We start from the raw sequence: 26,693 nt of genomic DNA on the forward strand, positions 1-26,693 counted from the left end.
AGTCAGAAGGCACTAGAATTGTCTACATTATTTGAAGATGTGGATGGAAAAATAAGAAGTCGAGAGATTATGGAGTGTCAGTAGGAATTTTTGGCATGATGCAAATACAGCTTTGAGTTTAATATATTGTTTTTATTTCCTTTTTTAAAGTTTTACTCTTGCTCTGAATTATCATGTCAATGTGTAGCTTTTTTCTATAAAATCAGCATTATGGATGAGTTGATTTTTATTTGATTTAGAGATGCAGTATTTCAACTGAAAGTATATCTTTATTATTCAGAACTCAAATTAAGGCTGCAAGATGCTCAAAAACCTGAATAATTTAGGAAAATTCCAGTGAGTTATCTGATGGCTATGAAAGAGTGGCATATGTTTATTTAAAAGCAGCTGACTGTCCCCCTGACCTTTTTCTCCTTTTTTAATCCAACCACTTAATACAATGTGGATTATTATTTGATGGCTTTTACAAAAGACTCCGCATTAGAGCTGCATTTATTTTTGCCTTGCTCTCGTGTGAAAGCGTGAGTTAATACGCCTTTCCTTTACAGCCAGTCCCTGAAGAACTACAGAATGGTGAAGGTTTTGGATATGTTGTTGCTTTCCGCCCTGTCGGAGTAAGCAACTGGATCCAGACAGTCGTCACATCTCCTGATACCCCAAGATACGTCTTTAGAAATGAAAGCATCCTGCCATTTTCACTGTATGAAGTTAAAGTGGGTGTTTATAATAACAAAGGTGAAGGACCATTTAGCCCAGTGACAACAGTGTTCTCTGCAGAAGAAGGTATGGAAAGGCTATGATTAGACAGATGGTCTTCAACTTAATGATTTTTTGACTTTACAGTGGTGTGAAGTGAGACACATTTCATTAGAAATTGCACTTCGAGTTTCTAATTTTAATCTTTTCCTGGGCTAGTGATACGGAGTAAAATGATCTCTCAGGATGCTGGGCAGCAGTAGCTACAGTGCCTAGTCAGCCAGACAACCACAAGGGTAAACAATGGATATACTTAAAATTATTCTGAACCATGCAACCGTTCTATTTTTCACTTTCAGTACAGTAGTCAATAAATTACAGGAGATACTCAACACTTTATTGTAAAATAGGCCTTATATTAGATGATTTTGCCCAACTGTAGGCTAATGTAAGTGTTCAGAGCCTGTTTAAGGTAGGCTAGGCTAAGCTTTGCTGTTTGCCATATTAGGTATATTAAATGCATTTTTGACTTATGATATTTTCAAATTAAGATGTGTTTATCGAGATGTAACCCCATTATAAGTCAAGGAAGATCTGTATGTCAGTTCCACACTTAATCAGCCAATTGTGCTCCAAAAACCCATTTGGAAGTCCTTTGTGACTTCAGATATATTTCTTGAAAAGGGGAATGACTGAAGTCATAGTTACTAGTCCAGGTAATAAAGATCAACCATGCTTACTTGAAGTGTGAGACTCAATGGGTAGTTAGAGGGGGTAATAATTAGTTAAAAATATGCTTCTGAGGAATATATTGAGTTCCAGTCTGTGAAGCAGGAAGCAGCACAGCCTTCTACAGCTTTCTTTTCTGGGAGGTAAGATTAAGATATTCTTTTTGAAGTGCTGTAGTCTGAAGTTTTATAGTGGTTCCTAGACCTGAGAAAGAGGTTTAGCAGGTCGGAGAGGGACGACCAGAAGCCTGACGTTGGGGAGGTATGGAATATGGAGGTTTGAGGATGGGTTTCACCAGTTCTAGTCAGTATAGATTCATACATACTCCACTCTGGACTCACTCCCTTTCTCTGCCTTTCTGTCCCAGAAAGTAATAGTAAAAATAATAGTAATGTTAGGAGAATCCTATGAAATTGCCATTTTATAGGTCAAAAGCAGCTGAATATTGGCTATCTCATGCGGTTCTAGCTAGTTAGAATGGCAGGAGCTAGCATGTATTAGATGCTTACCATCACCCAGACATGACCTAATTTGAATTTTCCAAGGAGGAATGACAAGTAGGTACTTGTCATTTGTTATTTCCCACTTACACAGGAGAAAATGGAAGCTTGATGAAAGAAATTAATGAACTTGCCAAAATCCATACAGACCTATTGAGCTAGTATTTTAACCCCGGGCCTTTGCTCTTGAGTAGTTTGAGCTCACGAAATATGATTTCACAGTACCTCCTCTATCCTCCAAGCCTTACAGTAAATTGAGAAAGTGGGTCCACAGTTGTCATTCCTAAAAACAGTTAGGAGGCTCAATTTTTCATCATGCTGTCACCTCCTATGTTTGTTCTCTCTTTTCCCACTGAGTTCTGAGAGAAAAAGGGAGCAGGATTTTAAAATTTTTTGCAAAACCAAGAGCTTTTATATTCATAGCCAGACCCCATCTCCAAGAGTTGCTGAGAAGGATTATCATTACAAGAGCAGGTCAGGAGTCTGAGGGGTGATGACAATTCAATTAACCAGGGAGTTTGGGTAGACGGGGTTGGGGGCGGGCGGCAGCTGGGAAGGAGGGATGGCCAGAGCCTTTTAATATCGTCTTGCCTCCTGCACTTTCCTTCTCCTGTTTCCATTCTTGCCACCACTGATGATTTGGTTAAAGGTCTTTCTGTTCCAAATGTCAGAAACTGATTTGACTTGTCTTTTAAAAAAGCAGGGATTGGGGCTTCCCTGGTGGCGCAGTGGTTGAGAGTCCGCCTGCCGATGCAGGGGACACGGGTTCATGCCCCGGTCCGGGAAGATCCCACATGCCGCGGAGCGGCTGGGCCCGTGAGCCATGGCCACTGAGCCTGCGCGTCCAGAGCCTGTGCTCCGCAGCGGGAGAGGCCACAACAGTGAGAGGCCCACGTGCCACAAAAAAAAAGCAGGGATTTATTGGAAATATACTCACACCTTTCATTGAATCAAAGAGAGAGGTAAATAGCAAACCTCATGAAGAGCCTTAATCAGAGAAGCTCTGGGCCCTCAGAAACCTAGGGCTTCTCTAGGGCACCAGGGCTGGATTGATTGGCCTCAAGTCTTCCTCGTTTCTCCAAAGCACATTTCAAATTCTCAAGAGAAAAAAATCTAATAGGCCCATCCTTGGACCAGGGGTCTATCTCAGTATGCATCAGCCATGGCCAGGGGGCAGGATCCTTTAACGTAGAAATGGATGTTGGGGGAGGACGCATCTCTGCTCAGAGCTCCTAAGAGGAAAGAATCGCTGTGAGATCCATGAAGCCCCAAGAGTTCTCCATTACAAAGGGGATTTCCTCCTGTGTACTAAGCTCCGTGTGTGCTTATCTCCTCCAGAAGAGTACAGGTTCTCATTTAACTTTGCCCCTCTTGTGGGCCTGGCTAGACAAGGCACTCACTAAATGCTTATTGAATAAATGAACTCTGGAGACCTTGACCTTTATTTGGAAAAACAAAAAATAACCTAAAATAAGTAGCACTTGTGGGCATAGGATGTCCCATAGGCACTGTGGGACGGAGAGGAGAGAAATAATGATGGGGGGAAAGTAGGATGCCAAGAAGGGAGTGCTAGAGAGGGAGCAAGTTGCCCTGGCTGTTCAGCAAGGAAAAGCCTGTGGCTGTGATGCTGTCTCTTCCTAGGAAATGGAAAGTGACCAAGACATGGTTCATGTTTTCAAATATTTTTACAGAATATTTTACATGTTCAAATATGTTAAAATGCTTTTTAAAAAAAAATAAGAACTTCAATATATCTTTCTGTTCCCAAATAGAGCCTACAGTAGCTCCATCTCAAGTTTGTGCAAATAGCTTGTCTTCCTCAGAAATTGAAGTTTCTTGGAACGCTGTTCCTTGGAAGTTGAGCAATGGACACTTACTCGGCTATGAGGTAATGTCTTTTAAAATTAATTAGCTCGTGTAAGTATGTTGCCATGCTACCTTGTCTGCTTTCATTTAAAAGTCTTCTTAACAATGACATCTTAGCTAAAGTCTGACTTTTGTTCAATTTTATCACCGTATTTTTCTGTGTGACTATCAAAGGATATTGACTTTAACTCAACCAGTTGAATGAAAGTGACTTTAGTTGAGGTATAAAAGAAAAAAAAATAAAATGAAAGGAAATCATGTATACTGTGGGCCTAATCTGTAGCTAGTTTGGCTAAAAAATAAGAGTGAGATCAAAACATAGTATTTAAGTTCACTGGGTATATCTGCTAATAGCTCTTCCAGTGCTTTGTCTTATTTTCTTGGTGGCCTTGCTACTTCTAGGCTCTAGAGAAGTCAGCCTTGTAGAATGTAATTCTTGCCTTCAAATCATTGCCTTTGGTGAAATAAGATGAAAGGTCTGAAACGGCATAGCACAAGACCAAATGTAATGGAGTTCGGAATAGGCCACATAGAAAGTGGTTGAGGGATGAGTGACCTTGAAAAGTTTCATAAGGGTAGTAAGGTTTAACAGGACTTCAAGGAAAAAAATAAGTAAACGTAGAGAAAGTGGAAACATTCCAGACTGAGCGTGGCACATTGAAAGAGTGGAAGGAGTAGAGTTCCACCTGCAGCAGGTGGTTCCTGTAGGGCAGGTGATGGTAGAAGGGTACAGCGGGGCCAGGTCACAGACGGCTCTGAATGTTAAGAAGAACCATTCTGGACTGGGCTCCATGTTTAGGACGGAGCAGTTAGAGAAAAGTGGGAGCAGTTGAGCTGAGAGCTGACAAGATAAAAAGCGAAGTCTTAAAGGTTTCTGTGACGATGAAACTGTGGTAGCCACAGCTGTGATTTCACCCCGACCCACAGCTATCTTCTTAGCAAGCTTCCCTCCTGCTTCTAATTCCTGATTCAGTGGCATATTTACATGCACGTGTTTGCAATACAGGACCGTGTACCCTGCCGCTTGCCAACATAACCTCAGTGGCTGCATGAGGGTGGCCACTTGCTCAAAGGCAGCTGACCCATGGACAGTTAAGCTGAGCTAGTCAGAGTCTTTTTTTTTTTGCGGTACGCGGGCCTCTCACTGCTGTGGCCTCTCCCGTTGCGGAGCACAGGCTCTGGACGCGCAGGCTCAGCGGCCATGGCTCACGGGCCCAGCCGCTCCGCGGCATGTGGGATCCTCCAGGACCGGGGCACAAACCCGTGTCCCCTGCATCGGCAGGCGGACCCTCAACCACTGTGCCACCAGGGAAGCCCTAGTCAGATCCTTGTTTGAAGTATTGAAGCAAGCAGCATAGAGATTGTGTTTAGTGAGTATAATGCAGTGATATGTCAAATTTAGGGCCCAGTTCAGACTTCCCAAGCGAAGACCATGGGCAGATAGGACAAAGCTGATTTACAGAGATGAGATGGAGCAGACATACTTTCATGCAGCCCTAAAGGATGGAGGCGACAAGGACCCATGGAGCTTAAAGAGCAAAGTAGAAGAGCTCTTTGACAATTGTCCAGTTCCTGAGTTGGCTCTTCTCTTTCTCATAATGTCACCTTGTCCTCCTTTTCAGCCATCAGCTCCCTTTACATTTGAACTTGAGAGAGTTCCTGGTCCTTGTAACCAAACAAGCAGTGACTTGAATAAATTAAAGATAAAGTAGAGAAAGGATTGGCTAGAGCAGTGGTGTTCAAAGGATGCACCATGGGCCACCTTCACCACAATTGCCTAAATTTTTGCTGAAGATGAGCCCCCAGAATCCTCCCTGGGCCCACTGAACCCAAACATCTAGGGGTGGGTGTTGTGGATGTGCATTTTTAGTAAATACCCATAGGGAAACATCTTCCTGCACACGTATGTATAGGAAGCCCTGGTCTTGACAGAGAACCTGATCACAGACAGAGCTGTCCAGACGTAAGGAAACCGAAGTGATACTGAAGAAGCAAAACACCACATAAATCCAGCAGAGCAACTAGGTCAGCATCTTAAAGGAAGCCAAGAACACTTGGATGGAAAATTCCTTTAATTCCCTGACAGTGAGTAGAAGCAGTGAAAGATAGTGGGCAACCACTAATAGCTCCCCAATGATTAGAGAAATGGCATTGACAGGAATGGTAAGTGGGATGGAAGGAACACAGATGTAAAGGAGCATGATCCTGAGGTCGAACCTGTGCCAGACCCCAACTCTGCCACTCGCTGTGCTGGAAGAGTTACAGCAATTCTGTGAGCCTCACTGTCCTCGCTTGCAGAATGGGAACAATGGGCCTAACCTCATTAGGATTTTGAGAGGATTGAATGAGATTCGGCACCTGTGCTTCTCACAGTTTCTGGCTCGTAATAATAAGTAATGAATACGTGTGAGCCATGTTCCAGAAGAATTTTTCAGATATTAATTTATAGATTTCTCCCCAGTAACTATTCTCAAGCAGTTCTTCGACTCCAAGCTCTTTTGCCTCATGAGAGTTTGTGACAGCTATCAAGATGGGGTTGCCTGTGAGATCCCTTCCTTCCTCGCTTTGTTTCCAAAGCTCAGGCCTTTAAGGAGATTATTTCATGTATCCTAGAGGGTGAAGAGAGAGAACATGCCACAGAGGAAAAACTACAAGAGAAATTTCAGGTGACCTTGGAGGAAACGAAGATCTGAGGCTTACAAAATCTCGTGGGTCCCACAGCTTTCGACCTGGCAGTGCCCGGGTTGGTGGCCAGACCACAGAAGGGAACAGCTGTGCTTCCCACACTCAGCAAGGACTTCTTATTCCCCAAGCATGGCAGAACTGCTGGGCCTAAAGGGATAAGACCAATGTAACAGTTAAGTTATCTTGGCCAGGCTTTCGGAAGGGAGCCCCAGGAGTGACTGAAGTGGAATTTTCCATGAGCTGAGCAGGATGTGAAATTCAGTGTTAAATAAAATTTACTTAAAGACAATAAATGAGCACCTGTTGCATCCCTCCAACAGCAGACTGAAGTACACACCCCCCATTCATAACTTTGTCCTTTACAAACTGTATGCTAGGATCATAATTTCTGACTTGGTTGTAGCTTGTGAAGTAGTTAAGAGTAATAAGCAAGAGACTCTATATAAATGGGCTTTGTGGGCTTCCAGGCACCACAGGAATGTTACCAGTCACTGGCGATGGTTCTGACAGCTTGGCGGCAGGTAGATTTTAGAATATATCAGTTTAAGCTGATCATGAGTCGTCCAGATATGCATACTCCCTAAGAACGTAGAATTACACCACTGTGGCTCAGGTCAGGAGAGAGAGGTTGATTGAACAAGAGAGAAAACCAAAGAATCCCAGTAGTGCCACTGTAGTATCGCATGAAGTCCACACCATTTTGGAATCAGACAAACCTGCCTTCAAATCCACTGGGACAGGATATAAGCTCCACCAGCGACAGGCGATTCTGCCCGTTTGTCACTGATGTATTCCAAGTGCCAAGAGTTGTATCTGGCACACAGGAGGCAGGCAAAACGTTCATGTTGATTGAATAAATGCAATTTTGGCTCCATTATCTTACTGCTGTCGGCTTTGAGCACATTACGAATGCTCTCCAAGGCCCAGTTAAACCAGTAAATAACTCTCAGCATCACTGGAGAAACTTTAAGTGAGATAAAGCAGCCATTGTGAAAATGGCCCAAAGAGACTTTGGGAGCTTCTCCTTTTCTGTTTTGAATATTGGGCATTGGGATAAGATTTCATTGAAAGGGGAAATTTGAAAACCAGTGAAGTAATACAGAAACACTTAGCACAATCTGAGTATGGGACTCGATGCTGTTGTTTGTGTTGCTACTGGTGTTGCTCTTAGGTGGGGGGCAAAAAGATGCGGAGCGATGAGCATATGGGACTTTGCTCGAAATTAATGATGACGTCTTGCCTATCTGTGTAAAGAGTACCAAATTTAACATCCAAATGGAGGCTGAATACAGTATTGAAAGGACACAACTAGTTAAAGTCTGTTCCCCAAGTGCTTGGTATGTATGGAAAGAAAGAAGCAAGCTCAGGAAAAGGTATACTAATTGGGGCAACTTAAGAAATAATTTATATAATTATGCCAAGATAAAAATATGTATTTTCATAGTCTCAGTAATGATTTAAACAGTAACCTGGAAGAATAAATGACTTAGCAGAGCATTTAACTCTCAGGCATGTGGCTAACTTTCTGGGTTGCAGTTTCCCCAGTGTGGCTTTACACTCGTTAATAGCACCTGCTTCCCTCTCGTCTCATCATGTGCCACATGGCGTGCTGAGCACACATCATCATTAGTATCTAGACTCATTTTCTTTCTGATTTGACCAAGTAGTCGTCGAGCAGCTCATTTCCCTGGGCTCCAATTTATTTCATCTTCTAAGCCACAACACTCAGGCTCAGATCTTTTCTTGTGCCCTTTGCATAGGAACAAGAGATACGTACAGACAAGATAAAGAGGATGCAGATGATTTAAGTTCATGGGTAGTGGGTGCCTGAGGAACAAAAGCTCCAAAGTTCTAGCTTGGTATATACAGTCCATTTCTTTAAAGTCATTTTGTGTCTTGAGAAGATAAAACTTGGGAGAATGACCTTGATAAGTGATGGAAACAAAAATCTGTACTTGTGAAATACTACAGGTAAGCATATTTGTGGGACTGTTGCAGGAGGGGGACCCCTTCCAGGGCCCGAGAGTGGGCTCTTGTCTAACACTCAGAAGTGAAGTGTCCGGAGAGACACACGTGCTGACAAAGCAGAAGACTTTATTGGGAAGCGGCTCCTGGGTGGAGAGCAGCAGGGTAAGGGAAGCCAGGAGAACTGCTCTGCCCACGTGGCTCAGTCTCGGGTTTTATGGGAATGGGGTTACTTTTGGGGTTATCTCTGGACAGTCACTTTGACTCACGGTCCTTCCTGGTGGCACGTGCGTCGCTTGGCCAAGATGGATTCCAGCGAGAAGGATTCTGGGAAGTTGGCAGGACATCTGGGCTGGCATCTCCTCTTTCCTTGTGACCTTTCCCGAATTCTTCCGGTTGGTGGTAGCTTGTTAGTTTCGCATTCCTTACCAGGACCTCCTGTTGAAGATAACTCATGCAAGTGGTCACTGCGGTGCCTGGCCAGGGCGGGCCATTTCGGTCAGTGTTTCCCCGGGAGGGGGGGCGAGGGGGAGTTGTAGATTTTTTTTAAATGTTTGGCAGCGAAATAGAACTTGGGTAGGGAGGGAGGGGAACATAGTAGATTTATTTTTTTTCATGTGTAGCAGGGGAACATAACTAAAAATGTGTACAGAAGGCCAAACTAAAACTTCACTGATACCTCTATCCTACCTCCTGTTCTAAACAGCTGTACAGAATGTGTTTAGCTCCTAACGTTTTAATTAGAATGGAAAAAGACGTCAAATATTTGAATACTTTTTTGAGAATACGAAAATTCTACTGGAAGAAACAAAGACATATGGAGAGAGTCTAATTCCTTACTATCAGACAGAGAATTAACTTCACTCTAGAATGAGTCACATGTACGTAGGAAAATTGGATAGAGACAATTCAGGTCCATATAAATAAACAGGAAGGCAGCAAAAATGAATTGAGTAAATAAAATGCAGACTTTCTGGAGGTGGTGGAAGGATTTGTTATGCTGGAGAGAGCAGTAAGTATGTGTGTGAGTGAGAGCCACCCAAACAAAGCTGGGTTTGTTATTAGGCAAATATAGTCCCTACCAGACTGGCTCAGCATTGAGGGATCCAGGGGAGTAAATATCCCAGCCTCTCTCTCCTCGCACCAGCCCGTCTCCTGGCTTCTCTGTTTCTGAATTCAGGTTCGCTGCTCTCCTCTCAAAAGCCAGTACTCGAGACAAGTGCTGGTAGGAATGGAAAAGTGGCTTTATTCAGGAGGCCAGCAAACTGGGAAGATGGCGAACTGGTGTCCAAAAACCAACTCTGAAGATGCTGCTCGACCATGAAAGTTTTTAAAGGGAGAATGATTTGGGGAGGCCTTCAGGGTCTTCATTTACCTTCCACTGTGTGCAGACTTTCTTCTGATGGGTTGGTGGTGAGGTAAACAGGGCTGTGCTCCAGGAAACTTGTGCTCAGGCTGAAGTTACCATCCTCCACCTGGGCAGGGCCCTTAGTTCCTGCAGAAGAACTCAAAGGTGTTGTTATGTATATTCCTTGAGGTGGAAGCAGGACCCTGTGCCGCCACTCCCACCCCAGGCACTATTATTTCTTGCCTGCTTCTCCTTTGTTTCTGTATTCCCTCCCTTCCCTGATAAGCAGTTATTTGAATCCTCCCTTTGGAACTCAGGGTAGGTCACGGAGGCTAAATGAAGCCTATTTCCTACAAACAAGAAACTGGGTATACAGAAAGGATTTGTACTGGGAGGGCCGTACAGGGTCCTGCTCCATTTCCTCTCCATCCGGTGAGAAGCCAGAGGGTCAGCAAGTTGCTATGTAATTCACATCGGTCAGCCCTCCAGGGACTGAGAGCTAAGTAAAGAGTAGGAGATAGATCTGGATGTGTCTTCTAAAACCTGTCGAATGCATTTGCCTGCCCGATATTTATTGAAATGTGTTCCGTCTAACAGCTAAGATGAAATATTTGTCTTCCTGAAAATCTGTAAGTATACACAAAATTATTTCAGTCTGTTCTGACTAAATACCTGTACTTTAATGGCTAAAAAAGATGCCATTTTTCAATATATTATTTTTATAAACTGCATTTCATTTTAAGCTTAAGTGAAATCTCTGATACTGTGATATGAGGGACTCCTCACAGCAGGGACATTCGTTTTTGGAATAACCAAATTACTTGCAGAAATAGAGATAGCATTTTAAATCCTGACATTCCTCAAGTTTATTTCTGTTTACTTACCGAGATAAAAAATATATTAGCTTGTGAAAGGGTATTACAGTTCTGAAGAAAAAATTATTATCAAGAAATTGGAGTCCCAGTGTTTCATGGGCACATAGAATATGAGGACTTGAGTAACTAGCTTGGTGAATTAAGGAAAAAAAAAATCTTCCTCTCTGCTCTATCCACAAAACAGTTCTGACACCAGAAATGTGGGGTTTTTCCTCTGCACCAACCAGTTCTCTGACACCAGCTGGGGGTCCTAAAATTCAATTCAGTTTTGATCCTCTGTACCTAGAGTTAGCTTCAGATCCTACGAATTGAGGGTTCAGTCCCACAAGACTGCCCTCCCCCCCCCCGCCACACACACACAAACGTCAGATGCCAGGCACAAGTCCAGCCCTCCACTGACCAACTGAGGGGTTCCCACAGCCCCCTCCTTGGGTTTGATAACTTGCTAGAATGGCTCACAAAACTCAGGAACGCACTTTACTTACCATTATCCATTTATTGTAAAGGATACAACTCAGCAACAGCTAAACGGAAGAGGTGTGTAGAGCAAGGTATGTGGGAAGGGTCACAGAGCTTCCATGACCTCTCCATGCCCTCCACTCTCCCAGCACTTCAATGTGTTCACTTACTTGGAAGCCCTTCAAACCTCTTCAGTTAGGTTTTTTTTAATGGAGGCTTCACTGCATAGGAACGATTGATTAAATCATTGACCGTTAGTTAACCAAATCAAATCAACCTCCAGCCTTGTGTCAGGAGGTGGACCTGAACGTTCCAACCCTCTAATCACAAGGTTGGTTACCCTGGCAACCAGTCTCCGTCCTGAAGATACCCAGGAGACCGCAGCCACCAGATGTCTCATTAGCATACAAAAGACACTTACCGGGGCTTCCCTGGTGGCTGTGGTTGAGAGTCCGCCTGCTGATGCAGGGGACACGGGTTCATGCCCCAGTCCGGAAAGATCCCACATGCCTCAGAGTGGCTGGGCCCGTGAGCCATGGCCGCTGGGCCTGCATGTCTGGAGCCTGTGCTCCGCAACGTGAGAGGCCACAGCAGTGAGAGGCCCGCGTACTGCAAAAAACAAAAAAACAAAAAAAACCACACTTACCACTTCTGAGATTCCATGGGTTTGGGGGGGCTGGTGCAGAGACCAAATACATATTTCTTATGTGTCTCTGTGGTGGGAAGAAGGGAGGCATTTTTAAACTGCCTGTGTTTAAGTCATTCAAGAATTCACCAATATTGGGTACTTAGTGTGTACAAGCTTCGACCCAAGCGGCAGAGCTATGGTGATGACCAAGACAAACCTGCCTCCAGAACATGATTCCACCTTAGCATTCGCCCCTCCTGCTGTTTTCTGTGCCAAGGGATGCAGTTGCTGGCACTGGCGCACACTCACACTAGCAAACCAAGGCAGGGTGACCCGCTGCTGATGGAGAGAGTGGCCTGTGTCTCTCAGGCTGGGTGATGAAAAAAAATGTTGAGAGCCACAATTCAGTCTTAACCACCTTCTCCTTTGGAGTTGATTTACCTTTTATTTTTCCTCCCTCTGAACTCAGAGTGAATCTACAACATGAAAATATCTGTGTTTCTTCAGTTCTGGGAAATTCTGAGACATTTTCTCTTTTATTGTTGCCTTTTCCTTAACCTCTCCTTCTGGAACTCTGGTTGGAAAATGTCATTCATCCTCAGTGTTTCTTAACTTGGCTTTCATAATTTTTCTTTCCTTCTCCGTGTTCTGGATTTATTCATTCTGTTTTCTACCTTGCAGTCTTCAGCTCAATCCTAGCACTGATTTCTTTTTTACTATTGTATTTTTCAGGTGTCAGAATTCTACTTGATATTTTTTAGATTCGCCCCATCTTTTTTCTTCGTCTCCTATTCTTGCATTATAAATTTAGTCCCTTCTCTGGTAAATTTGAACATTTTAAATATACTTATTTTAAGATCCATGTCATCTAAACGTATAATAGGCAGTCCCCTGTGGTCCAGTCTGCTGACTTTCTTTCGTGTTAGCAGAGTTCCTCATGTGCTTTGTAATAGTTCTCTCTCAGCTCATCTTTTGTAGATGCTGCCTTCATGTTCTGACAATGTTATATTAACTCTTTTCTGCACAATTATATTTTCAGAGTTTGTTCCTTCAGCCTGGACACGTTTCCTTTCTTCATCCCTGTATTGTGGTTGTGCCTATAAAATCCATATTAGTGTGGAGTTATATTCTGTCCTCTCAAGTGTAGAACTTTTACCATTTAAACCCAGAACACAACTGAGAGGAAAAATGGTGTCTTTTCTTCTTGGCTTTTTCCTCTATTTAAAAAAAAAAAAAAAAAAGACTATCCTCATAAATATTTTTGAACAAAATTTTTATAGAACATAACTGATTATTACTTGGAAATATATATGTCACTGCTTTATTTCCTTATGCTTTAGTTATATGCATATTTATTCAACTTTTAAAGTAAAGCTATTTAAGAAGATTATATAATAAGTTTGAACTAATATCATGCTCAATTTTGGCACTAATTTTCTCTATGATTAAATATTTCCAATACCTGTCAGAAACTAATATCTAAAAATAAATCTCTCATTCTGATACATGGAGATTGGTTAAAGTACTTCAGAAACAAACTGCTATCAAGAGCTTTCAGACACCTTCTATGAACTGATTTATAAAAGATAATCCATATGCTAATTGAAAATTATTTTTATTCTTTAAATCAGTCTCCTAAGGAATGATTTCTTAGGCAACTTATATTGAAGTAATTTGAATACAGAAAGAATGGCGCATGGATGGAAACCTAACAAGAGGCCAGTGTGTATCACAGGATGATATTGATTGAGTTACTTGAGTTCTCCCTGCCTTTGCCATTCCATGTGTTGAATGACAATTATTAAAGCTCATAATTATGTGATTTTTTTCCCAATCTGTGCTCTATTCTAGGCCACAAGTTTTCAGGCTGACTACAGTGTTTTATTATAATTATCGATTGTGTCATTCTTAGTTTCATAACTAGACAGTGTTTTAAAGAGCAGGGAGCGTCGTATCATGGTGGTCATCTAAACCTAAGCAGTACCTCCGCTGTTTACAGTTGGTGGATTTAGAATGTTTGTGAGTTTTCGGTATCCATTAACAATTGGCGGGGTGTGGCTTTATAAAAGACAGTTTGGCATGTGATCCTTAATTAGTGAATAAAATCTATGTGGTTTTCTTTGATAATGGTAAATGGTATCTGTCATATCTGTGGATGTGTTTTGCTAATTTATATTTGATGCTTTAAAGCTGTAGGAGGTGCATATTCAATTCAGTCCTAATTATTTGGGTTTACGTCCTCCTTTCAAGGTTTTTCTGAAAAGTAATAACTTCTTTCCAGGGAAAACGCACATATACACATACGTGAGCCCAGCATTTTGCATGAATTTAAGGGGGCCTTGATATCAATATAAATATACATGCATAATATACACACACATATATACATGCACATATATAGGGAAAATATTGATCTTGCATGATATTAATATGCTAATTTGGGATTATTATGGAAAAACCTGAGATTTTATATTTTGCTGTTAATCTTTTTTAAAGAAATAATTTTATAGTTGCTCATTTTTTTAAAGTAACTTTAGGTGTATTTTTCTCAGAGGCCTGAAATGGGTTTGCCCTATGCAACCCATAAACACGTTTTGTTTAGCCCACAGACAAATGGGGCCAACTCTAAATTTGGGACATTTCACATTAAAATCAGGATTTTTTGCTTTCTTTTAAAAAAAGACCTGTAAACACTGGGTCCATCTTCCCCCCATCGACCAGAGCTGCGTAGAGGCTCCATTACGAAGATGGAACGTGCCTGTCTCCTTTGCCGCAGTTCCCACACGTCTCTACTGCCTTCATGACTCTGATGGCTGAGCATCGATTGCCGTTTTCATTGTGCTCAAGCAGCCGTTTACTTACAGAAATTATAGAAATGGTTTCCTGTTTTCATATTTTGCTATCGAAGTAGATAAATGAAAGTCAAACCAAAAGGGCAAAGACTGCAAGAAAAACAGGAAAGTGCCTATTTCTTTCTTTGTTATTTTTAATAAATTTATTCATTTAATTTATTTATTTTTGGCTGTGTTGGGTCTTCGTTGCTGTGCGCAGGCTTTCTCTACCTGCGGTAAGCAGGCTTCTCATTGCAGTGGCTTCTCTTGCTGTGGAGCACGGGCTCTAGGCTCCCAGGCTTCAGTAGTTGTGGCACGTGGGCTCAGTAGTTGTGGCACACGGGCTTAGTTGCTCTGCGGCATGTGGGATCTTCCTGGACCAGGGCTCAAACCTGCGTCCCCTGCGTTGGCAGGCGGATTCTTAACCACTGCGCCATCAGGGGAGCCCCAAGTGCCTGTTTCTTTAGGAAAGTAAAAAATATGTACTCAGTCTGCTTTATGTATTTGTGTTACATGTCCAACCCCTGCTTTAGATGGTCAGATGGTGATACCTGGTCTCAGCACGAGGAATAGTTGCACTTTTCATGAGCCATTTGTTTGGTGGTTTTGTTGCTGTTTTTATTTTATGAAGGATCCAAACTGTCTAGCAAAGCATAGTAGGGCTTTATAGCATAAATCGGAGTTCACTGGGGAACATGTCTTCTTATTGTATTTTTCTACTTTTATTTCTTTATTTTGTCAAATACTCTCAAAACATTTTTATATTTTTATACTGTAAATGTATATATCTTCATAAGCAGTCTCAGATCATTTTGCACAATTCACAATAATGAAATACAAGTAAAACATTTCAATATATCCATATATTAACCTATGTTACCCGCCTTCCTGTTCTCTGCAGCAGCTCTGCCTACTCGGGGGTCTTGGTGACACTTGGCCATCACTGTAGGACAAGCCAGCGGCCAGCTGGCTTTTCAGTGGTCTTTGCTCTGACAGGTCCCTTTCTTCACAGAAAGCATCTTCACCATCCGTCAGAGTTTAAGCATAGCTGTCAGCCTTCCAGCGTTGAGCCTGAGCCAGGTTGATTAGGGTCTGGGAAGGAGAAGCAGCTCACTCTCTTAGAAATGCAGATTTTTTCCCTTCATTTTCCCATTTATAAGGCTATGGGCTAGTAGCATGTAGCACTTACTGTCTTTGAATTTATCTGGTTTATTTGTGTACTTATTACCTGTCTCCCCCAGGAGTCCCTTTTCTTTCACGTCTGTGGCACAGAGCCTAATGCAGCACCTAGCACATAGTAGGTCCTTAAAAACTACTTGTGGAACAAATGGTAAAGTAAATAAATTACAGTGCCCATTTTAATAAAAATCACTTAATTTAAAGGATGCTGTTTTGTCAGTCCTTCTCATCTTTTATGTTTTCTGTCCACCAGGTGCGGTATTGGAATAATGGAGAAGAGGGATCATCGAGCAAACTGAAAGTGTCAGGAAATGTGACATCGGCCAGACTCCATGGCTTGAAGAGCAACTTGGAATATTACACGGCTGTCCGGGCTTTCAACAGCGCTGGTACCGGTCCCTTCAGTGCCACAGTTAATGCAACCACCAAGAAAACTCGTATGTATCTTGTGATTTTTTTAACGTCAAAAAAATACTTTGCATTTAAAATGGTAGCCTTCTTTATCATTTTAGATGGACAACACAAGTCAGTAAGCCCAATGAATGATGGAAACCCAACTCCAATCCCTTGTAAACTCAGAGGCACACATACATGTCTTCCTGATACCCCTAAATCTTCAGTTAGAAACCCCATGTGAAAATGAATGTGCATCTTTTGAAAAATTTTAGAGTGGGCTGTTTAGTCACGTCCGTCCACTTTTCTTTTAAAATGTGGTCAAGCTAATTGGTTTATTTCATGTATTTTTAGTTCTCCAAAGCTTGAGGATTTTTGATAAGCATGAATAACTTAAAGTTCAGGCCAAAGAATCAAGAGTGATGTTTTTCTTCTTTCCTTTCCTACGTATTCAAAAGAGGGCAATGTACAATAAAAGGTTCCCAGCCAAAGATGTTGCTTCACATGAATACATGGGTATTTTAAAAGATCTGACCAGAGATGTCAGTCAGTGTTGCCTTCAAAGCTGAATCTGTGTTAGCTGTGTATTCACAGATACATTCACAGGCACCAATTATGAGCTATATATTAACCTGGCTTTAAATTAGGCTACAGAAAAATCAGTGATTTGCAATTTTGTAGTCTTTCACATATATTTCCATGAAACTGATAACACCAGTATATATTTAGTTATTGTATTGTATTGTTACTTTCTCACAATGCAACCATTTGAATTACTCTTGTCATCATCATCGTAGCTAATAGCAATTAGAACATTTTATGTTCACATGCTTTACATGTATTCCCACACCTAAACTTCATACCTACCACATGAGGTAGGTGTCGTTTTTACTTCTTTTTGAAAGATGAGGAATGTGGGCATGACAGGATTAACTTTAATTTTAAAACAATGGTGCAGTAATTTTTTCTTCTTAATTTATTCTTCTTCTTAATTTATTTTCAAAATTAATTAACCCAGTAAAAGTGTTTTGTTAACTGGCCCTATATGGGAATGAGACAGTTATTGTGTTTGACTGCCAATTTCATTAATGCATTTCTGTTTCCGTATATAATTCCCAAACTTTCGTGAGAACGTACGTTGGCTGGCTAAAATTGCTAAGAACAACAATAGTATAAAATCTAATTTTATTACTAGTGTTATTTATGGGTAAGTTAAAATATATATAAAACACAATTCTACTATGGATTTTCATTAACCAGTGTTCATTTGATCAGGAAAGTTCATATTTTTACCTTTGTATTATCTATTGAAAAGAGAATTTGGAGAGAAAGTTTAGCAACCAAACATTTTAATCCCTTTAAGTAGCATATATTTACAAGCAACCAACTAATGTGGTAATTAATTATCCTTCACTAATTATTAGGCGAAGCCTGACTCCATCTCTTAGAACACATGGTTGGGGCTAGACCAAGGAGCGTGTCGGTTTGCCAATAAACTGAATATATTCTGCGTTTAGAACTTTTCGCTAAATATATTTGGTATTCCCAGTAGCGCTTCTGAATTAGTACGATTTAAATATACATAATTATTATATGTTCAAAGCACAGCATCAATCAAAAATTCTGATTGCACTGATGCATGCATACAAGGTTATCTGGCTCTTTCCTCCGACTTAATAATTGATGTGATTACTTGCTAAGAAATTATGATTGTAAAAGACTGTGTGACATCATCATGAAATCAGTGAAGAGCTTAGTGAATTGGTTAGACAGAAGGAAGAGATTGATTATAAATCAATAGGAATTTCATGGTAATGTACAGTGAGTGAAATAGAATTATAAAAAAGCACAACCCTTTAAAATTTAAAGATAGCATATAAATACCCAATCTAAAGTAGGAATTTGCAGGTTACAGTAATGATGGTGATTATGATTTTAATGACTAACACTTACAGAGCAATTTCCAGTCTCTGTTCTAAGTATGTTTCATGTATTGATTCTTAATTCTCACAGCAACAGCGTGACTTGGAAACTATTAGTAGTCTCACTTTAGAGACGATGTGGAAGCACATAGAGGTTATATAACTTTACTGAGATCACAGAGTAAGTAGCAAGAGAGCCATACAAACCCAGACATAGTCTTAACCGCTGTACTAGCCTCTTTTTCAACCATATAATTCGAATGTTCATGCCGTATATAACACCGGTATTTATTGGGTTTTTACTCTGTGTTTAGGAAGCAGGTAAGGTGATCAACGATAGACAGGACTTCTGTGCTCATGGACCTGGAGTCTCATGGGAATTCCAGTAATTGAACAAAATCCCCCCTGCAAATGATACATTCCTATCGCCCCAGTTTAACTGGAGTCTGCATGTGGGGCTGTAGGTATTATTAAAGAAAGGTTTCCTACTTTGAGTGGGAAATTCATAGAGATAATTAAAATCCCTAACTATTCTAAGATTGTGTATAAAGACCATCGTTAAGTTTTAAATTTTACTTTCATAATTTTTCTAATGTACCAAAATACAAGTAAGACAATCTTTGAAAACTATTTCTAATATTATTTTACTGGCAGCTCTTAATAGTTATACTAACGTTTGACACGGTGTTAGCTTCAAATCCTAGTTACAAATTTTAATAAGGCTTTTGTGATTATCACTATGAAGAGAATTATTGTCATGCTTCAGGCATAAAGAACGAAGATAACATCTTCGAGTCTTTGCTTGCTATCTGTCTTCCCCTCTGGATTGTAAACTTTATGGGGAAAGAGTCCCTCTGTGTCTGTTCACCCAGCCCCAGTGCCCAGCCTGGCACTGGGAGCCACTCATTAAATGTTTAGTGGGTAGCTAGATGGATGAATGAGATCTAAAGAAGCAGGCCAGCCTGAAGTACTATTATTAATCCCATATACTTCCTCTTGACTGAACATGGTGAGTTCAGAACACTTACTGGAGTCCTTCACCATCTTACTTAAAATGTGCAAGTTTCATGTACTTGTAATCATGGAATTCTGTATGCGAGGCTTTACATCCATACAGATCTTGGGTGATAGTTTTGATTAATGTAAATAATACAAGGATTCTCAGGTTAAGGACTGTAGCTTCCATTACACACTTAATTCTTGATATCCAAATACTTGTGTCTTTTTAAAGCATTTCTAAGTTAAACACTAATTAGCCTCTTTAAGTAATCAAAGATGGATTTTTGTTACTTGCAACCCAAAGAGAGCTAACTCTTAAGAACATCTTTTATCTAAAGGCACTGATGAGGAAAAATTACAGATAGCATATAAATGACGAAATGGAACGGCTTCTAAAAGGAAACATACTGAGAAGTTTATGTTCGGAGATTGCAAGAAAGAATGTGGAGGGCAAATATTCTGCTTTGAATGACTGAAAAGTCAAGTGGTAATCGTGGCTTTCAGTATGGATAAATTTAGCACTCAACATCCTCAACGATCACCTAACATCTCAAATTGATTATTTCTAAAACTAAGTTCTTTAAATCATCCACCCCATTTAAAACCTGGCCCTTCTACCCTATCAATATTCCCCATCTTGGTAAATTCAATCCCGTTATTGCAGTCGCTCAGCCACAAAAATTTGGGGGTCATCCTCAACTCTTCTGTTTCTCTTATACCCTGCACCTGGTCCAGAATCTGCCTGCTGCAAGAATCTGCCGCTTCTTAAGGCATTCACGGCAGTCGCCCTGGTACAAGTTGGTACAACCCTCACATGGATCAGGGCAGCGACCCTTTATCATTCAGCCCATCTGCCTTTGTCTCCCTTAGGCCAGAGTGGTAGTGATGATGTTGCTTCTCTGCTCAGAACCTTCCAATCACTTCCCATCCCACTGCAGATAAATGCTAAATCCTTAAAATGCCCAACAAGGCCTTTACAGTCCATCCTGAAATCCTGCTTAGACTCATTTCGTACTATTTTCTACCCGCTCCTTCCACCTTCCTTTCAGGGGCTCTGCATTTGCTGTTCCCTCTCCCCCGAAGGCTGTTCCTCCAGATGCCCAAGTGGGACTCTCCCCCATGCTCACATGTAACCTCAGTGCCACCTGACCGCCATATGTAAAAGTACAGCCCCTCAGTTCCCGACACTCCCTGTCTCCTTTGCTGCTTTATTCTTGGGCATCGCACTTAGAGCCACCACCCATGCATGTTCGTAATTATTTTATTGTTGTCTCACCAGCCTGCTTTGACTGAAGGCCAGACTCCTTCAGGGCAGAGATTTTGCCTGTTTTCCTCATTACTCTATCCCCAGAGCTCTATCTTCAGTGTCTCAGTAATCACAGTTGGTGCCCTGTAAGTATTTATTAAACAATCAAGAATGTCTTCATCTCTTGGCTCTGTTCCATGATGGCATCATTCTCACCAGGTCCCCTCTTCAGAGTAACAGTATTGCCATTAAGCACCTCAAAGCCTATTCCTGTCAACTAAGCATGCTGGGAAGAGGGCCAGCTCCTTCCTCATCCCTCCAGTCAGAGCCAAGGAGGGGTCTTGGCTCTTCTAGAGCCAGGTTGTGTGGCAAGTAGGTGGAAACGCTAGATTGGCCTGGCCTGCATCACTTGCCCAGATTCTCCCCTAGAACAAGAGAATCCTATTTTTTAGTGCCTTCACCAATGATTATACATGAGTATCTACTTGAGAAAATAGTGATATTAAATGGTGAAATCAGTTTTTCACTTGAGTGTTTGCATTTCCAAGTGGAATGTTCATCCATGTAGGTTGAGCCAAAATTAATTGTCTGAATTTAAGGAAACCAATTAAGTGTGTCCTCAGGAAATGAAAAGGAAATGTGAATAAAACAAGCCCTGAAACAATGTGAGTCAATATCTCAGAGGTTTTTGATAAAATGAATATTTCTGCCTCAAACACCTAATGTAGAAGTTTTCAAGTTTTCAAAGGTACGATTTCATTATATAATCATCCACTCTAAGTTAAGAGTCAGGTACATATCAGTACAATGTTTTCCAAATTTTAGATGGTGATCTGCCTTCTCAATTTTTGCCATTTCTGTGGGCCTTTTCTGCTAATGTGTACCTAGTATTTTTTCTTAAAAACTAACTTACCATTTTTACTTATATAAACCTAAAGAAAATGGAAACTAATTTCCTGAGTATGAAAACCAGTATCATTGCCATAAGTAGATGTTAACAAAGTAATAATTAAACAATGAACAATGCCAATAATAGTAAATATAATGAAAAAATAAGCTGTTCTCCATTTTAAATATTAGCAACGTGGTCTTGCCTATTCAGACAACTGAACCTGCTTCCTCTTTGTTTGTGATGTTAGCACTGAAGGCATATGAAAGAGCTAGTAGCCCCCAAATCCAGCTTTCTCTTGAAACTAATGGGAAGACTAAAAGGGAATTAATTCCTCCCTAGGTGACTAAATGTTATTTGTTGGCTTTTCTGTGTGTCACATACCACAGATATATGTCACCCACTCGTGTCTGTGTATGATACGCCACAAATCACACATACAACATTAGAATACACTGTTTACTAATAATGCACATTCTTCAGATTTAGAAGGGTTTTCTTTTCCTGTCTGTGGACTTCAAGAAAGTGATGTCTGATTTTGTAAGCTCTGAAGCAAGATAGCAATATAATATTGAATTTAATCAGAATCCAATTAGGAAGTTTCAGCTAATATAGAAACAAATACTTTGGCCAAATGTATAAATCTTATGAACTTTAGTTTGTAGGAGCTTTGGTACTTTTGTCCACCTTGCCCGTGAATTCTCTAGAAGCTTGTAAACGTTCTGATTATAGGCTACAAATTTTCATGTTGTTATTATCCGAAGAAGGAGAGATTTTGGTCACAGGAATTCCCATTCATTTAAAATGAAGAAAGGCTTTCTTCCCTGACATTCTAGATTAGACCCCAAGTAAGGTCTTTTCTGAGTTTTAGATGTGTTAAGAAGCACGTGTTTTTGTCTTGTTTTTTAAAATTGAGTCAATCTCTTATGATAAATTAATTTATAATAACTTCAATGATGTCAAGACAAGTATATCTCATTATTTGGGAAAAAGTGGCTTTTGGTAACTTGTTTTCTACACAGTGTCAAATATTTAAGCTGTTTCATGACAAATGTTGATGTTTAACTCAAGTGAAGTCCAAGTGGAAAGTGTACCTTCAAGCTACCACTTATCATGTAAGTCAGCTCATTACCATCAGGTAGTCAAGACATCTGTTGAGTTTTACATAATTAAGTCACGGCAAATATCTTAAAATTCCATGTTTTGAAAGTCAATGCCAACTTCACTCTCAGCACTGTGAAGATATCACTACTGAAAATTCTGGACAGTAATATTCTTTATTTTAACAACCTCTACTTTTTATATGTAAAGGAAAATGTATTCACTGCTGAAATTAGGGGAAAATCATCACCCATAATCCCATCCCTCAGAAAGACCATTGTTAGTATTGTTGATCTTTCTTTCCAGACTTACGTTCTATAAAATGTTTCTCTTAGAAAGTGGAGGTTATGCCATATATTTAGTTACCTGGTATCAGAATTTTCCCCAGGTCATTAATAATTTTCATAAATATGTTAGTGTGTGTGTAACATTCCATTGTGATAATGCACCACAGTTTAGCCATTTTCCTGTTGGTAGACACGTCTTATATTCCCAGCTTCCTCCATTCAGCACCCTTGCGGTAATCACCTAGTAGCAGTCAAGTGGCTATAGATTTAGTAAAATCTATGGGGCTGTTGTTGAGGAGCCTGATAATCACATACACGGAGGATGTCAGGATAGGTGCTAAAAGAATGGCAATAATAATAAAAGCCTTCGACATACTATTATTCTTGTCACATACCATTTGAAATTATTGAAATAATGGTACAGCCTGTCAATTAGTGTTGTGCTATATAAATCTAGTGATATGCCACTTTTCTACTAGAATTAAATTAGTTTTTATCATTTGTTTCTATTTTAGTGTACTGTCAACACACTAGAAGTTGAGTTGACAGAGGAAAAATCTACAGGATATGAAAGTTGAGATATGATTTACAAAAAATTTCAAAATGTAGACCATATATCTAGTTAATTCTCATAAGATGTGGAACTCAGCCAGCCTTCTGGGTTGGGCTTCCAACGTCATAGAATATGAAAAGTGAAACTGGAAATCCTAAAAGATATGCTGTCAACTCTCTCCTGCCCATTTCCACTTCAGTATGTGACTCAATGCCTTTACAAAATTTCATTGTGTTACATTGAAGCTTAGGCTACTGTTTAATAGCTGTATTAGTCAGATTGGGCTCGTATGGGTAGAGTATCCAAAACTCCCAAACCTAGAGGCTTTAAGCTACAAGTGTTTCTTTCTCATTCATACTACATGTCCATCATAGGTGCGATTCAGATCTGATCAATTGCATCTTCACTTCAGAATCCTGACTGAAGAAGCAGCCACTCTCTGGGCCATGCTGGTCTCATGGCAAAGGGAAAATGGTGAACCATGCTCTTCAGTTGCTTTTAAAGCTGTCATTTCACTTTCGCTTACATTCCACTGGCTGAAACAAGCCATATAACAAAACCTGATGTCTGTGAGATGCCAGTGAGAAGGGGAAGTATGTCTTCCTAAAGGCATGGGACCACAAGTCCCATGGCCAGGCTGAATGTCAGTGAGAGTGAGGCAGGGAAGCATAATCTTTCCTTGGAGGATGAAGGACAGAAGACATGCAAAGACTAAATAATAATACACCCCAAATAATCTACCCCAAAGTATTTTTAAACAATAATACAGTCAATCCTACCAGCCAATAATAAGGACCATTTAAAAATGTTTCCAGAGGATCTAAGAATAAATCACAGGTCCTGAGAGATCCCTAGGGGTCCACGAGTTGTTCTTTCATCTGCCTTTACTGTCTGCACCTTCCTCCTTCATATCCCTTCCCTCAGCATCTACAGCCTCAAGCCTTTACAGAAATAACAAGGTAATTTATTCCATCCAGATAGATTACTTATATAAATATGTCAATAAAATATCCTCAAAATATGTAAAAACTACCCCAAATGACTCTTTATTTAAAAAGAGGAGTAAGGGCTTCCCTGGTGGCGCAGTGGTTGAGAGTCCGCCTGCTGATGCAGGGAACATGGGTTCGTGCCCCGGTCTGGGAAGATCCCACATGCCGCGGAGCGGCTGGGCCCGTGAGCCATGGCCGCTGAGCCTGCGCGTCCGGAGCCTGTGCTCTGCAATGGGAGAGGCCACAACAGTGAGAGGCCCGCGTACCGCAAAAAAAAAAAAAAGAAAAAAAAAAAAGAGGAGTAATAAAGTCAAGTGCCTTCAATGGCCAGGCAGGTTTAAATGAGCATTGGTGGGTATGTGGGGCAGTCTCTTGTTGCTCCATCCCATGCTTTCTATCCATCATCGTAGGACCAGTGTTCCTGATCGTCTAGTTTTGCACAAGAAACCAGAAATCTGGAACATAAATGAAAGCTCCCAAGTTCTAAATGTTGGTAACTAAACAAAATTAAAATACAGTATTTGGGTTAGGCAGAAAATGTGGGCAAGGTGGATCTAGCTGAAGTTTCAGGTTGCAACCTCTGATGTGAAGCTTTACAGTTATAGACATTTCACTATCTTGTGTTTTTTAATCCAGCAACAGCTCTACCAGCTGTTTTCCTTCTTTTGCAGTTGAGACTCTGTGGCTTCTGCTAGGTTAAGGGACTAAAATCAATACAGGTGAGTTGTAAGTGGCCACATTGCTTCTAGTACATTAAGCCTTAAGTATATTAGGTAGACCTTGTCTGTGGTGGTGCAAGCTTGCTGTTTGTTGGTGCACAAGGGTAAATCGTTTTTATAGAGAGTTTGTGGAAGGAAAGAATTAATATTTGAAGTTTGACATTAGTAAGATAGAAAAGAAGGGCATTTAAGGCTTAATATGAGGTAACTGAAGGTTGGTAAGGATGGAAACCAAAAGTAGGGATAAAGATACTAAAGGGAAGTTTGGATCATACAATAATCAAACTTTACTTTACTCATAACTTGCCCAGTGTTTTGCAATCTCCAGTCACTGAATGATCCTTGCAAGATTTTAGCCACATACTCAACAACCTGGATTATTATTTCCCTAATGTATTTAATACTTAAATATATTTATTTTAAAAGGCTTTGTATCATTGCTATAAACAGAACACGACTAATACTCTCTCCTTACAAGATAGTAGTTTTAATTTTCTTCCCATAAAAATGAAAGCAAAGCAGTTACTTAGAGAAAAGTTTACAACTTAAAACTACAATGAATAGCAAAAATAAACATACTTGATTTGCCAAAAATGTGTACCTAGAAATAAGTTTTGCAGTGAGCTAACCAGAGTGTTGATGACTGTTATTAATAGAGTGATATTCTGTTCTTGATCACTTAGTTTAAGATGAGTTATTTACTGTAAATATATCCTTAGGTCAGAGTCAGTTTGAATTATGACTGTGTTTTTTGGGGTGTTTACCAGACATCTGTGTGCTACTGAAAGCATCTGAGTTATTTATATTTGTGTAACACCCTATTTTTTGTGTCGTTATTTAGAACCTAATTTTAATCTTTGTGTGTAAAGTATATTACCACTGATGTACCAATATTGGCCTCATCCAAAAGAATTATATTTATGAATCAATTAACAATTAAAACAATTAAAAATGTCATCCACCTAAAACCATCGTATTTGTACAAGTACTGGTCTCTGGGAACCACTAATGTGGTCCATGATTAGAAGTCAGAGAATATCTTTATCTCTGTGCTTACTGTACTCGGGAGAATCCCTGACACATGCGAAATGCTTATTAATTCCGTAGTGACTGAAAGGGAATTCTGGATAGAAACGTTGTTCCCCAAGATGCGTGTCATTCACCCGGGCTGCCGAGCTAGAATTAGCCTGCCTTCTTGTTACCACCACCCATGTGACCTCCATCATCAGGACCTATTCGCAAATTCCAGGTCTGTTCCATCCCTCCAACTCTACTGCCATCACTTGCACATGAAGCTTTATTATCTTTTAGACAAAGTGCTGCAGTGCACTCCCTACAGAGCTCCCACCAAGATTCTCCATCTTCTCCCTCTGTCCCCACAAAGATCTGTGAAAGCACAGACCCGATCTGATCACAGATCTGATCCTTCTTCAGTGCCCTGCCCATTGCCTGCCCCCCCAAATTCCTTTTCTCGTTCCTTTGACCTTCTAGACTCTTTAGCATATGGCTGCTACCTGTCTCTCCAACTGCCTTTGCAGTTCCTTCCCATCATCCCTACCTGTAACCCGTCAGAACTGAGCTCCCTACGGCACTATGCTAGTTCCTGCCTCTGTGCCTTGGCGTGTGTCATCCCTCTGCCTGGGTTACCACCCCCCAACCTCTACATGTGAAACTCACATTCATCTTTCAAAATCTACTCGAGATGTTGTCACCTCTTTATGCATGTTTCCCTTAACACTTAAAACATAAATATTTAGTAAATACATCATTTAAGTATTGAATGAATACACTAGTTGTTTTGCTGTCTTTCTTATTCTGTTCTTTCTTTGTGTTT

General features: G+C 40.5%; 1 protein-coding gene across 2 annotated transcripts in view; it reads left to right on the forward strand.

Annotated features, from left to right (window-relative positions):
* The window catches only part of CNTN3 (contactin 3), a 362,773-nt gene that overhangs the window by 326,721 nt on the left and 9,359 nt on the right, over positions 1 to 26,693 (forward strand). For both annotated transcript variants that reach the window (XM_060308062.1, XM_030867739.2), the window contains exons 18-20: positions 549 to 783; positions 3,698 to 3,813; positions 16,015 to 16,198. In XM_060308062.1, coding sequence (XP_060164045.1) covers positions 549 to 783; positions 3,698 to 3,813; positions 16,015 to 16,198 — 535 coding nt within the window. The remainder of the gene's footprint in view (positions 1 to 548; positions 784 to 3,697; positions 3,814 to 16,014; positions 16,199 to 26,693) is intronic.

This window comes from Globicephala melas, chromosome 11, assembly GCF_963455315.2.
Source record: "Globicephala melas chromosome 11, mGloMel1.2, whole genome shotgun sequence".
NCBI lineage: Eukaryota > Metazoa > Chordata > Mammalia > Artiodactyla > Delphinidae > Globicephala > Globicephala melas.